General features: G+C 38.5%; 1 protein-coding gene across 2 annotated transcripts in view; it reads left to right on the top strand.

Annotated features, from left to right (window-relative positions):
- Positions 1-15,547, top strand: part of LOC127796350 (protein FLX-like 1) — a 32,048-nt gene that overhangs the window by 4,429 nt on the left and 12,072 nt on the right. For both annotated transcript variants that reach the window (XM_052328440.1, XM_052328441.1), the window contains exons 2-3: positions 8,605-8,774; positions 8,902-8,960. In XM_052328440.1, the coding sequence (XP_052184400.1) occupies positions 8,605-8,774; positions 8,902-8,960 (229 nt within the window). The remainder of the gene's footprint in view (positions 1-8,604; positions 8,775-8,901; positions 8,961-15,547) is intronic.

Below are 15,547 nucleotides of genomic sequence, written 5' to 3'. Positions count from 1 at the left end.
TTTAATTTTTCAATTTCTTCACTATTCATTGAAGCTATCGGCATATCATCAATATACAGGAGAAGATAGATGAAAGATCCATCTTGTAGTTTACGTAAATACACACCGTGATCATATTTGCTTCTTGTGTACCTTTGTCCCAACATAAACTTGTCAAATCACTTGTACCACTGCCTCGAAGATTGATTCTATTCGTATAATGATTTGTTTAGTGTATAAACCCAATTTTCTTTACCAGCAAGTCAGCAACTTTGAATCCTTCTAGTTGAGTCATATAGATTTCCTCTTCCAAATCATTGTGTAGAAACGCAGTTTTCATATCCATCTGAACTAGTTCCAAATCCAATTGTGCTACCAAAACCAACAAAATTCTAATGGAGGAATGTTTCACAACTGGAGAAAAAATTTCATTGTAATCAATGCCCTCTATCTGAGTGTTTCCTTTAGCCACTAACCTTGCCTTGTAGCGGACATCATTATTGTTAGGAAATCCTTCATTCTTTGCATATACCCATTTGTATCCAATTGCATTCTTTCCCTTCGATAAGCTGGTTAGCCTCCATGTCTCATTCTTTTGAATGGACTCCATTTCTTCATTCATGGCTTTCTTCCACTTCTCATTTTCTAAACTTTGGATAGCTTCATTATGAGTGGCAAGAATGTCATCATTTACAATTGGAGATGCATAGGCCACCATATCAACAAAACGAGCAGGTTTTTGAATTTCCCACTGTGGCCTTCCTATTGCAATTGATTCTTGTTGTTGTAGAGGTTCTTGGGTCAGAACCTCTTCTTCATCTGACAACTCCTCTGTTGCAGGAGTGTCTCTATCTAATTCATCATTCATTGCTAGGTTAATGATTCTTCTATCAAACTCCACTTGTTTTGGAGTATTCTCCACTTGCTGTGGAGCATCATCAATCTGCTGTACAACTTCATTTGTTACCTTATTCAACATGATAGATTCATCAAAGGTATCATCCTTACTAAAAATTATTTTCTTCGATTCTAGACACCAGAGCTGGTATTCAACATGACAGATTCATCAAAGGTATCATCCTTACTAAAAATTATCTTTTTCGATTCTAGACACCAGAGCTGGTATTCCTTTACTTCAGAAGTGATTTCCATGAACAATGCTTTCTTTGCTCTTGGATCCAACTTGGATTCCTTAACATGGTAGTATGCAATGGAACCGAACACATGTAAGGAATTGTAATCATTAGCAGGTTTTCCAAACCACACTTCAAAAAGTGTTTTTCCACAAATAGTAGTCGATGACAATCGATTAATGAGGTAACTCGCATATGCCACAACCTCAATCCAAAATTGTCTGCCCAACCTAGCATTAGATAACATACATTGAACTTTCTCCAGCAACGTTCGGTTCATGTGTTCTGCCACCCCATTCTATTGTGGTGTATCTCTTACTGTGAAATGTAGAGCAATACCTTCATCTTGGCAAACTTTGTTAAATGGATTATTTCTATAATCACCACCATTATTTGTTCTGAGTCGTTTGATCCTTCTGTTAGTTTGAATTTCCACCATGTTTTTGCATTTAAGGAAACATCCCAACACTTTATCCTTTTTCTTTAAAGTATACACCCATACTCTTCGGGAATAATCATCAACAAAGGTAATATAGTAGTGTTTGCCTCCCATAGATGTTGTCTTAGAAGGTTTCCACACATCTGAGTGAACATAATCCAGAACACCCTCGGTATCATGGATTGCAGTGCCAAATTTCACTCTCGTTTGCTTCCCCTTGACACAGTGCTCACAGAAGTCCAAGTTGCAGGTCTTGACACCTTCCAACAATCCTTTCTTGGATAAAATTTGCAAGGATTTTTCACCTACATGTCCTAAATGCATATGCCATAGTTTGGTTACTTTTGTATCCCTGTCATCATTGGAAGCTACTGCTGATGCTATTCCAATAACTGCATTACCCTGATAGTAATACAAGTTATTCTTCTTTCAAATACCTTTCATTAATACAAGTGCGCCAGAGATCACCTTCATAACTCCATTTTCTGTAGTTACTTTAAGTCCTTTGGATTCTAAAGTTCCCACATAAATGAGATTTTTTGTCAAACTCGACACATATCTCACATCTGTTAGTATTCTAGTTAATCCATCATGATTTCTCAAATGAATTGTGCCAACTTCGGTTGTTTCACAAGGTGTGTCATTTGTTGTGTAAACAACTCCTTCATCAAGTTCTTGAAAGTCAAAGAACCAATCCCGATTGGGACACATATGGTGGCTACAACCCAAATCCAAAAGCCAAGCACTAGAATAGCTTGTCAAAGATGTAAGAACCAGTGAAAGGTCTGAACATTCATTACCAAACTCAACTACATTTGAGACAACTCTCTCTTTGTCAGGTCTGCCTTTACTTTTTAACTTTGGGCAGTCCTTCTTCCAGTGGCCTTTCTCCCGACAAAAGGCACACTCATCTTTGTTCGATCTAAATCTTGAACTAGATTTCCCTCTCCTTCCTTTCTTCTGGCTTTGCGAACGGCCTTTTACAATCAATGCTTTTGCTGAGCCATGCGTTGTTTTTTTTTATCTTTCTTTCTCAACTCATAGCTATACAAAGTAGCACAAACTTCACTAAGAGACCTGAATCTTCCCGTGAAGTAGAGTAGTTTCAAGAAATTCAACAACAACATCAAAGTCAAATCCTCATCTTTGAATGTTTCATCCAAATTCATCAAATCATCTACCAATTGATTAAAGGAAAGTGATATGATCATTCATCGTGATACCAAAAACATAAGTAAAGCGGAATAATCTCTTTTTCATATAGAGCTTATTATGACCGCTTTTCTTAAAAAACTTTTCCTCCAATGCATTCTATAATGTACTTACAAAAGTTTCTTTCGAAAATCCATACTTCTGCTCTCTGGACAAGCATGATCGAATTGTTCCACACGCCAATCGATTGATAGTCTTCCATTCTCTTTTTTCAATATAAGCTGGTTTCTTTTCCTCAATGGTAATATCTAGACCTTGTTAAAAGAGAGCGTCTAGAACCTCACATTGCCATGTGTCGAAATGGCCCGAACCGTCAAACACCTCCATTGCAATTCTTGTATTTGCCAAATTTCTCGCCAAAGTGGACGAGTAAGAAGCTTCCGATGTGGATGGTTCTGAATTCTTTTCGTCTGCCATTTCTGCCATCTTTTATATTCAATAGTTATCAAAACAGAATATCAACAATCCAAGAAAATCTTTTTTGATGTGGAAGATCAGACGCAGTTGCAACCATAGAGCATATTAAGAAAAGCTTAACAAAAATGATATTTTCTGATGTGGAAGATCAAACACAGTTATAACCACAGAGCATACTAAGAAACCTTAGCTCTAATACCAATTATTGAGAAAATCAGGCTATTTTTCTCAAATTCAACTTCACTGTGAATAGTACCGTATAGATGAATAGTATCGTATAGGTGAATAGTGCGTGAACAGTTATATCAAAAATAGCATTAGGAAAAATCTCAGGAAAGACTGGAGGGGTCACATGCGGTTCCACTTAAAACCCATACTCTTTAGACAGATTTTTCCTAAACATGCACTTAATAGCACAATATATCACTAACACTACTACAAATATACCCGACAAAAACTATTGAATATAGCAACAAATAGAATACCAGAATATAACGAGGTTCGGCCAAGTTAGCCTACGTTCTCAGACACCACCAAAATACTTCACTAACTTTCAAAGAAAGAAATACAAAGAGGGAAGAAAATATACAATTTGTGGGATGGATTTTACAAAGAGGGGATGGCTTCTTTAATAGCAAAAAGAAAGCCTTCCCAATCCTTATTCTACCGATGTGGGATTGGAGAGAGCCACAAATCAACACTTCTCTCTGGCTCTCTCAAGTAGATCGTCAAATACTAGCTTTGCATTGACATCCTCAAATAAATCTTTTGGTGTAGAACCAGATGTATTCAGTGCAACAGCCTGATAAGGTGCAAAATCTTTGCTTTCTGCTTGCCAGCGTACACCAAATGTTCATCTTCAACAGATTTCTCCTCCAATAGTGTCACATTGACTCTTCCGGCAACAACCATTCCTTTCTTGGCATCCTAAATTGCCTGATCCAATACGAGTAATTCATTAGCTTCTTGGAAACCGGAGGTATTAGGTAGGATTCCAGCTCGTGCTAGAATTGGCTCTGCAGTAGATCTTGGAGGAAAATCCACTGGTAGACTGGCCTGAAGCATATTTGAAAACATATTAAAAAATCCGTCCAGCCTTTGGCCAAAATTAGCAAAATCTTCCTGATTTCTTCCTCCAATTTCTATACAATTTCTCTTGTTACAGCGTTTTCTGCTCGGCAGCGACTTACCTCCTCTTGAGTCTTCCGTAAGCCTAGTTCTTCCAATTGCTTCATGCGAATGCCTTCTGCCATCTCCATAGTTCAATTCTTCAAAATTTTGCCTCTGAAACAGTCTACAAGAATTGCCTGGATCTGAATTCAGCAACCATAGGATTTGGGATCGGCTGCTCTAATACCAAATGTCAGGTTCCTAGACCTGACCTAGGGCTTACGAGGTAATTAGGAAGAAATTGAGAGAGAGAGAGAGAGAGAGAGAGAGAATTTAATCTGATATTACTCAACATTCTCCCAAGACAGTTTATTTAGTTTTTATTGTAACTGAAAGTTTACAGCTGTCAATTAGCATAACAAAAATGTAACTGAAAGTTTACAGCAATTACTGTATTAACCCTAGGGTCTTGGCCGTTGGCTTCTCAATATCTCCCTGCTTCTCTCTCCTTTGTACTTGGAAATGTCTCAATGACACAGATCTCAAGAAGGCGAGTTGAAGAAGAGTCATTGAATGTTGCCTAGAGCTCTCATGCGATGAGGGGTTTCGGTGAGCTAAATCACTTGCCAATGAACCTATAGTGTGTGAAAAAATGTGGTTAACCTTCCAGGTTGGTGCTTTTTGTTAGCAAGCTTGCTGGTGGTTGGTGGTCCCTTTTATCTCATTCTTCCTTTGGCTTGGTATTTGTGGCTTAGTGACATGGCTGACATCCAATCTATATGCTTCTTCTCTCCAGAATTCAACGTGTTGCTTTCTTTGGGCTTATAATTAGGCTGTTGATGGTAATTTCTATTAATTCTTTATTTGCATTATAATGTATTACACTTTTAATTTTTTTTTAGTATTGTTACTATTGCTCAAACAAATAGCTTCCAGTGTTCTAAAATGCACTAGGCACTAATTGGGCGCCAGACGGGGGCCTAGTGCCTAGGGTGCCTAGGAAAAATGTTATTTTTTTTAAATAATTTTAGCAAGCGGCAAGATGGCTGGCTGCCAAGGAGCAAGGATGAAGATGGCGTAGCAAGGAGCAAGGAGGAAGATGGCCATATGTACCGGGGGAAGAAGAGCGAGAATTGGCAGGGAGAGAACAGCCCGATCGGCAACAAGAGAGAGAGAGAGAGAAACGACGAGATCGACAGTGAGAGAGAGAGAAACGACCAACGGCGGCGACAAGTCCGACGAGAGAGAGTGAACGGGAAAGCGGCAAGAGAGAGTAACGATGAGAGAGAGAGAGAGAATGATAATTGGCTTAGGCAGTGACCTAGGCAGCTAGGTGTTGATTGGGCCTGATTAATTGGGCTTAACGCCTAGGGGTGTCGATTTGGCTTGAATCACGACGGCCAAGGGCCACCTAGTGCCTAGGCTGCCTTTTAGAACATTGCTAGCTTCTGAATCTATTCCATTGATTGGAAGTGAGAAAAAAGACTAGTCTGGAAATTTAATTTTTTTGCAAGATCACAAAGTTATTTGTCTAAACGTTATTATAAAAGATCATATTTGAGAATATTAGTATTGCTAATTTTTTGTCAATTTAGCACATTGCTTTGCTTAGGCAAGTGCTTGTTTAGGTGCTAGTGCCTCAGGCAGTGTAATTTCAAAACACCTTAAGGGTGCCACTCCCTTTTGCCTTTGACTACTTTAGTTTGTGAATCCATAAGTGGTGATTGTTTGGTCTTCATCCAAAAGTATTAGTTAAAGGCGTGTTTGGTAGGGTGGGATGGAATGGAAAAGTATGGAGAGATGTTTGCCATGTTTGGAAAGCTTATTAGTGATGGAATGAAAGAGAATGGGATGAAACAGGGCTTCCATCCAATCTTCTCCGTCAACAATTTTTGTCTCCCCCAATTATGGAAAGATGTGTTATTATGAATGGACAAAACTATACACAATACCTTTATAAAAATTCTTTATATGTATTATGAGGGTATAATTGGCATTTGTTGAGTTGGAATATTCCATGAATTTCCATTGCTCTCCCAAACGAGGAGGAAGTATATCCATTACTTCTCATCCCCCCCCTCTCCCAAACAAGGATAATTTTTTTTTATTCCATTTTACTTATTTTCATTCCACTCATTCTTGTTCCATTTTATTCCATTCCATTAATAAAATTCTGTCAAACATAGCCTAAAAGTGACTGTTAGGTTTATTGGACCAAGTAATATATCCAAAACCTCCCAAATAGACCATAGATGTGGGATTGGGTTGTGATACTCTCTTCCTTAACTGTTAGCATCCTCACAGCCAGAAATCACATATATGAATCTGACCTAAGTCAGCCTCAAATCATTTTCCTGGCATGCACTCAACAATGGTCCTAGGTTGGTTCTAATATACCGAAGACCTCCTCAGTAGACACCTAATATGATATTGAATCATGACGGTAACCTTGAACACTAGAAGTATTTAGGGGCTTACTCCATCAACAAACAAAGTTTATTATTATTAACTTATTACTTTTAATTAATTAATTTCATGTAACCGGCCCCTGCATATGTCCCATTAGGATTGAGTTGCAAAAATGAGTTGAGGTGGGTTGGATAACATAAAATTGTTTGGTGTAAATTTATCAAGTTGAATTAAGGTCCACAGGCAGCCGTTGGAGGAAAAGAGACCTCTACTGTGTTGTACAGAGCTGTTGGCAGAGATAGAGACCCAACCACTGCCATAGAGAAGAAGCTTTCTTTTCATTGAAGACCAGTGACCAAAGCCTGAGAGAGAAGATAACCATCAACCTGTTGAAGGCCAGAGAGCCACTGCACACTGCCATTGAAGGATAGAGGAGTCACTTTTGCCTTGCCATGCTCCGCTCCCCACCTGCTGTAGAGAGCCTTATTGCTGCCTGTTGCTGGACAAATAGTTTAGCTTGTTCACAGCCCACCAACGAGATCCACACAACTGAACAAAGCCTCTGCCTTTCCACCTGTGAAAGAGACACAGCAGAGAGGAGTCCCCTGTGATTGTTGTTGGTGTTGGAGGTGGCGAAACTTAGCATTGGACATTTGGAGACCAGAGATGAGAAGGACTTGAGAAGAAGCTCACTGTTGGTTGATCCACCATTGCCAAAGCTTGCAGATGCTGCTGCCATTGGTGGAGGAAGAGAGCAGCGGCACCACCTTAGAGCCTAGATCAAAGACCTTCCAGCCAGAAAAAGAGATGATGGAGCTCTAGATCTGGTAGTCTCTGGCAACCTCGCTGGTCTGTTAGGGATTTAATAGGGGCATATGGGGAAGTAAAATTTCTGTCAGTTATTTAGAAAGGACAAAAGTGGAATATTGAAGTTAGAATGCTTCAACTCAGCCCAACATCATCAAATTCTACAGGTTGCATTAGAAGTCTTCAAACTCATCCTAACTTCACCAAGTTGATAATTTTGGATCAACACCAAACACTCTAACAACTGAGTTTAAACTTAAAACTCAACTCACCTTGGCTTCAAACTCACACAAACAGCCCCATAGTGGGATAACTGATTGATATGTTCTTGTTTGTTGTTAATTCTAATTAATACTGAAACTAGTTATCAAATATAATGACTAACGAGAACAAATGGGTTCTTCATTCTCTAACATTTATAAAGGTGAAAGTTGAGCCCCAAAAAGAAAGAAAGAATCTACCTTTTAAGTACACCAAAATTATAAGATAAAAATGGAACAAAATTTATTTGATGTGCATCTGTCTATCTTGAATTGTGCATATAGAGATGATAGAATTATTTTTAGTATGGACTTCTTACAGAAGATGGGCAAGAAATTAAAAAAGAGAGAATGCTTTTGTAGTAAGAATTGGTGCCTAATGAATTCAACAATTTTTAGTATAAGTGAAAGAAAAGGGTAGCAACACTGCAATGAGATCTTAATTTAAAAACAATGTGGTACGGACATTATTAGTTTGAACCTAAGTTAACAGCTAAGCTATGTGTTTTATCCCTTTTGATTTAGCAACAACTTTAAGCAAGGTAGAAAAACTATTAAGGGAAAGTTGAAAGTCATCAATTTTGTAGTTGTACCTACTATTATTATTTATTATATTGTATAAATACATGTTGCGTTAATTATAACTAAGATTCAATTCTGATTCATGTCTTGAAATGATTAATTTGTTTTATCACACTTCTCTGTCTCATCACATTTAATTGCTTTAGTCATTTTATACGTTTCATATATGAGTAGTAATTGCATGTGGTTACTTAGTATTTATAATTTATTTGAGTGGTGTCAATAGCTTAGTCGTGCCCATATTCTGATTGTACAGGGCAGCTGTTGAACATGAAAAAAAGGTGCAAGTGATTAATGATGAATATGGTCAGACAATGGAGAAAAATGTATTCTCCAAGGCTCGAGAAATTGAGAAACTACGTGCTGAACTTGCTCATGCAGAGAAGAGAGCAAGAGCAGCTGCTGCTGCTGCTGCCGCAACTCCAAGTAATTTGTCTCAGATGTTTAGTCCTTGTTTTCTAGCTGTACTTGTTTTTGTAGAACATGCCGCAGGAGAAGAATTCTACTGTATCAGCACTTCCAAAGTCTAAATTTGGGAATTGCTCATATGCAGGTCCTGGATACGTTGGTTATGGTGGAATCTCGTATCATGATACTTACAACATGCATCAGGTATACATATATCCTCACCCATGTTTTTCTAATTTTACCTGAATGTGGTGCTTATTATCAGTTGTGAATGTTGGTCTGAAGTAGGATAGATTAATAACTTGTAAAATTTATGCTGCTTGCTATTGGGTGTTAAGTTTTGCATTGAGTAATTTTTCTAGAAGGATAGAAGGAATCAGAAGAACCCTCGAGTGGTTGGAAGTGACAAAATAACTAAGTTAGGGAGAGGCTATCTTATGTTGTACTTATAAGGGGTAGTTTAGACTTTGTGTAGTATATATTTAACCCTTTGTAATATCCGCCCAAATCCTCTATAAATAGAAGGTTTAGGCGGGCAGTTGCATCCAACAGATTCATTCATTCACTGTAAACGAGTGCTGTAAAGGAGAGGAAAGTCTAGATTAGACAGCCTTTTGTAATCTCGTGATTGAAGTGCTTGTGTGAGAGGGAGTTCTTGTACTGATTCTTACATTGGATTTTTAGTGGATTGCTCTCGGACCAAGGTTGGATGTAGGATTGCTCACTGCAATCTGGACCAGGATAAACTTCTTGTCTCTTGTGTGGTTTGGTTGTCTCTTTGCCTAATTTCTTTACTGCTTTCAATTCCGTTTTATATTTCTGTTGTTGTGATTGAATTGGGCGAGAGTGTGTATGTGAATTGGCTGAGAATTGAGTTATCCTAAGAGCTCCTAATCCTAACATTGGGGTTTACATTTGGCCAAGTTTGTGAAAAGCTTGTATTTTAGTATTTTAAATACATATAAGAGTAGTTCAAGGGTTTATTTAAGGAAAATAATTGTTGGATTTTGATGTTCGACCTGCTGATATTTGAGAGAATTACTTGAAAATGAGATTTGCAAGTGATTATAGGGTGTTGGTGTAAACTGAGACTAAACTATTTGGAAAGGGGTATAGTTAGTTAGGTTGATGCTTCTGCCAACAGAACAACAGGCTAGGCTGGATAAAGGGGCTGTCCTAGGGCTGTGAATAATATTTGAATGAATAATAAACTTTTATTGTATTTTTGTTGGCTACTATTGATAGGGGTTGTGAAGAGAATTGTTGGTTAAATGATTGAATTTAAAAAGTCTGATTGCAGGTCAACATAGTGTAGGCAACCATAGATGAAGAGTGAGATTGTAGAAGTTTCTTCCAGAATGAGAAAGCTTGCAAATTCCAAAGGGGACTCGGGGTAGAGTAGCAACAAGCTCTCAGTGACTGGGACATTAAAACTTACTTAGAGATGGTCCCAAGGGCTATAACTACAGAGAGAAATTTGTCTATGTTACTGCTTGTCAAACCAAAGTCCATGGCATCAATAGAGAAAAAGTTAAGGCGGGAGGGCTTGAATGAGAAGTTTGGGCCAAAGAGTGCAAAATTCAAGAAGGGGAGACTATGCTGCAAATGTAAGAGGTATCACCGAGAAGAAGTACAAAACTAGTCAGCTAGGATGTTATGAGTGTTGGGAGCTAGGGCACCTTGCCAAAGATTGTCCAACAAGGAAAGAGACTAGTAAGGTAGTGGGTTGTCCAACAAAGAAAAAGTGCAAAGCTAATCAAGTGCGATGTTTTGGCTCTGGTGAACTAGGGCACCTTGCTAAAAATTGTCCAACAAAGAAAGAGTGTAAGGCAGTGGTTTGTCCAACAAAGAAAAAGTGCAAAGTTGGTCAACTTAAGATGTTTTGAGTGTGGGGAACGAGGACACCTTTTTAGAGATTGTCCAACAAATAAGGTGTGCAAAGCTAGGCAACTAGGATGTTTTGTGTATGGCGAACTAGGGAACCTTGCCAAAGATTGACCAACAAAGAAAGAGATTTGTAAGGTAGTGGGTTTTCCCAAGGATATCATCTGCTATGTGTGCAACTAGCTAGGACACATCTCAATGAACTACTACATGAAAAAGAAAGTGGAGAGACAACAAAGTCAAAGGGACAATGAACTGGGCAAATGTTTGCAATTACAAAGCAGGATGCTAAGGCATACCCTACGGTGATCATGGTATGCTTTTCATTTCTGACACCCTTGTGCATGCATTGGTTGATCTTGGGTCTACACATTCTTTCATGTCTCATGCATTAGTTAGTGGCTTGGGGATAGAGCTAGTTAGTTTGGGATACCTTATGATAATAATTACTTAGATGGGGAAAATCTTATGAGACCAAAACGGGGGTGCAAGGACTGTGGGATTACAGAGGGCAAGGAAAAGTTTTTGGCAAACCTAGTCTTGTTAGAGATTTAATATTTTAATATTATCCCAAGCATTCATTTATGTACAAGTACAATACGAAAGTAGATATTCACCAAAATTTGAGTTTGAAAGCAATTGATGGTGAGAAGGTAAAGTTTCAGGACCAAGGTCATGACGATGGTAAGAAGCTAATCTCAATAGTTAAAACAACCAAATTACTAGAGAAAGGAGCGTATGGGTATAGCTTATGATGTTGAGGTTAAGGAGAATACTAGGGGATTAGAAGATGTAAACATTGTTCAAGAGTATAAGGATATTCTCCTGAATGATCTACCTAGGTTATCACTCTGTTAAGTCATTTGTATTAGATTAGCTAGAGAGTCTCAGGAGGGCAGCTATGTCAGGGATACATTCGGTAGTTCATTTTTAGTTATAACAGCCAAGGTTGTTTGGTCGGTTATGTCTTGTTTGGTCCGCCCTTATGTTTTATAAATAAGGGATTGGGGGGTCATTAATTCTCATTCTGTTTTGATTCTATCTTGGGAAAATTGTGTGAGTATGTGCTGTGTGAGAGAAAAAATGGTGAGTGCTTTGTAATCTTGGGTTTAACTCTGTGTTGCTTGGGAATAGGGCTGTGAGAGAGTGTTCTACAATGCATGTAATCGTCCTTATGATAGTGGAGAAGAGGCCCAAGGCAGTCTAGATGTAGGTTTTCGCAAGGGAACTGAACCAGGATAATTTTGTGTCCTCTTATTGTTTCCATATTCTGTTTTCCTTTCTTTCATGTGTGGAGTGTTTACGATTATCTTGAGGGTTGAGTGTTTGGTTAAGTGAGGCGGAAGACTAGGACAATTACTTGGTATCAGAGCTTGGGCGTCTCTACCAATCAAGAAACTCAAGAGGAGGAGTCAAGTTCCAGAAGAAAGAAATGGCATCAACTTCATCAAGGTACAATGTAGAAAAATTTGACGATAACAATGACTTCTCCCTCTGGAAGATTAAGATGGAAGCCCTCCTCGGCAATCTTAGCCTTGAGGAAGCGTTGAAAGAGGAGAAGGAAATGTCAAAGACCCTCACGACAGAACAGAAGCAAGAAATCACCAAGAAGGCCTTCAACACTCTAATATTGAGTCTTGGTGACAAAGTTCTTCGGGAAGTATCCAAGATGAAGACGACAGAAGAGATATGGAAGAAATTAGACAATCTATACCTAAAGAAGACCCTATCCAGCTGTCTCTACCTTAAAGCCAGGTTCTTTACATTTAAAATGCAGGATCATCAAAAACTTCAAGATCACATAGATGAATTTAACAAACTTTGTCTAAATCTTGAGAATGTAGATATAAGATACGATGATGAGGATAAGGCACTAGTTTTACTTCACTCATTACTTAGGTCATACGAGACTTTTGTATACATTCTGAAACATGGCAGGGATAAGTTGTCCTTAGATGACGTAATAGGTGCCCTTAACTCAAAAGAATTGAGGTTTAAACTGGATGGAAAATCCACCACTGGAGATGTCCTATTAGTAAGGTCTAGAAGCATGAGAAGAGACCCTAGAGGTAGAGGAAAATCAAGGTCAAAGTCTAGGACAAGAAAGAATCTCATATGATGTTATTATTGTCATGAAGGAGGACACATTAAAAGACACTGCCCTAAGAAAAAGAAAAACCTATCTGGATAAGGAGAGTTTAGAAGGGGGGTGTGAATATGTGTGAACTAGGGTATGACAGTGCTGATGCACTAATAGTTTCTGAAAGAGTAGATAGTAATGAATGGGTCATGGATTTTGGCTGCTCATTCCATATGACCCCTAAGAAGCATTAGCTACAAAATTATTAAGAAATAAATGGGGGAAAGGTCTTGATAGGCAATGACCATGAGTGTAAGGTCCTAGGAGTGGGTGACGTAAGATTAAAAATGCATGATAGATCCTATAGAACCCTCACTACAGTAAGGTATGTTTTGGAACTCAAGAGAAATTTGATTTCTCTTGGTGAGTTGGATAGGAATGGCCTAAAATTTAAGGTTGAGGGTGGAGTCTTGAAAATATCTAAAGGATCATTATGCATGAAGGCAGTGCTGCAGAATGGTATATACCTTCTGCAAGCAACCACCTTAAGTGGTGAAACTGCAGTAGTAAACAACAATATCCAAAATCAGGCAAGGTTGTGGCATTTAAGAATGTCACGTATAAGTGAGCAAGGGCTCAAAGAACTTGCCAAACAAGGAATTTTGGGTCAGGGACAAGTCACTGAATTAAGTAAGTGTGAATCCTGTATTTATGGAAAAAGTTTCCAAAATAAAGTTAATAAAATAACCATACACTCATCCAAATCACCCCTAGACTATATTCACTCAGATTTGTGGGGGCCAGCACAAATCCTAACCCATGGAGGCTTTCGGTACTTCCTGTCAATTATTAATGATTTCTCTAGAATGCTATGGGTTTATGTCTTAAAATCTAAGGATAATACCTTTAAAGCTTTTAGGACATGGAAAATAATGTTAGAAAATCAAAAGGGTAGATCAGTTAAGGCAATAAGAACTGATAATGGGCTCAAATTTTGTAATAGGGAGTTCAACCAGGGATTATAAGACACTTGATTGTCCCAGGAAACCCTAAATAAAATGGGTTAGCCGAAATAATGAATAGGACCCTATTAGAAAGGGTCAGGTGCATGCTTTTCCATGCAAATTTACCAAAATTCTTTTGGGGAGAGGTAGTCTCAACGACTGCTCATGTGATAAATAAGTCTCCATCAGCAGCCATTGACTTTAAAACCCCCTCTATGAAATGTGGACAGGTCATAAATCAAGTTTAAATCACCTTAGAGTGTTTGGATGCTTAGCCTATGCTCGTGTGAAGCAAGGGAAGCTTGAACCTAGAGCCAAGAAATGCCTGTTCATTGGTTATCCCACTGGTGTAAACAGCTATAAGATGTGGAACCTTGAACCTGAATGGCCTAGAACAACAGTCACAAAAGATGTGACATTTGATGAATGTTCTACCATGAAATTAGGAAATAAGCAGCATGATTTAGAGGAAAAGGGAGAGATCATAGATGTGGAAATTTCTGGAATAGGGGCTGATAATTCCATAGAAACATCTGAAAATGATCAGGACCTAAATGAACAGGTCAAGGAAGGAGATCAGGACTAGGACTCAACTCAATATGAGGAGAGTGAAGGAGGAAGTGATGCAGACTCTAGCCTAGGGGACCAGCCAGACCCTTCTAGATATAGTGTAGCAAGGGATAGGCAACCTAGGACTCGAAGGCCTCCTTAATGATTTGGCTACTCAGATTTAGTAGCATATGCTCTTATTAGTGCATCAGAAAGTGTAGGAGATGAACCCCTCACCTATGAAGGGGCAGTGGCCTCTAGAGACTTTGGAAAATGGATAGAAGCCATGAATTCAAAAATTGCATCCCTTGGGAAGAACCAGACTTGGGATCTAGTTGATAGGCCTAAAGGATAGTGAATAGTGGGTTGTAAATGGCTGTATAAAATCAAGGAAGGTGCTGGAAACAACTCTAAACCTGGGTACAAGGCTAGGTTAGTTGCAAAGGGCTTTACCCAAGTATTAGAAATAAATTTCAATGAGGTTTTCTCACCTGTTGTGAGACATACCTCAATAAGAGTGTTGTTGGCCATCACTGCTCATTTAAAACTAAAATTGGAGCAAATGGATGTAACAACAGTTTTCCTTCATGGAGACTTAGATGAGAAAATTTTAATGGATCAACCTAAAGGCTTTGAGTCTAGAAGAGAGGTGGAGAAGGTGTGTTTGCTTAAGAAATTCCTTCATGGACTTGAGCAATCTCCAAAACAATGGTATAGGAAATTTGATACTGGTATGTTAAAGCAAGGGTATCTTAGAAGTTCCTATGATTGTTGTGTTTACTTTAAACATGTCTCACCTAACATCTCAATTTACTTGCTTCTCTATGTGGATGACATGCTCATAGCAAGTCAATCCAAGCAAGAGATTCAACAACTAAAGCTGAGACTAAAATCTGAATTTGAGATGAAGGAACTAGGTAAAGCAAAGAAAATTCTAGGGATAGAAATCTCTAGAAGTAAATATCCAAGGAAAATTTACCTATCTCAAAAATCCTATCTAGAAAAGATGATATCTAGGTTTGGAATGGCAAATGCTAAGGTTGTAAATGTGCCATTTTCCTCTCATTTTAAGTTGTCCTCGGATCAATCCCCAAAGGATGAGGAAAGTAGGAAGGAAATGGAAAATATTCCATACTCGAGTGCAGTGGGAACTTTAATGTATAGTATGGTATGTAGTCGACCCGAGTTAGCTCATGCAATGAGTGTAGTAAGTTGGTTTATGGCAAATCCAGGAAAATCCCACTGGAATGCAGTGAAGTGGGTATTTAGATACC

This window comes from Diospyros lotus, chromosome 3 (assembly GCF_014633365.1).
Source record: "Diospyros lotus cultivar Yz01 chromosome 3, ASM1463336v1, whole genome shotgun sequence".
Classification (NCBI taxonomy): domain Eukaryota; kingdom Viridiplantae; phylum Streptophyta; class Magnoliopsida; order Ericales; family Ebenaceae; genus Diospyros; species Diospyros lotus.
This window is presented reverse-complemented; position numbering and strand designations above follow the sequence as displayed.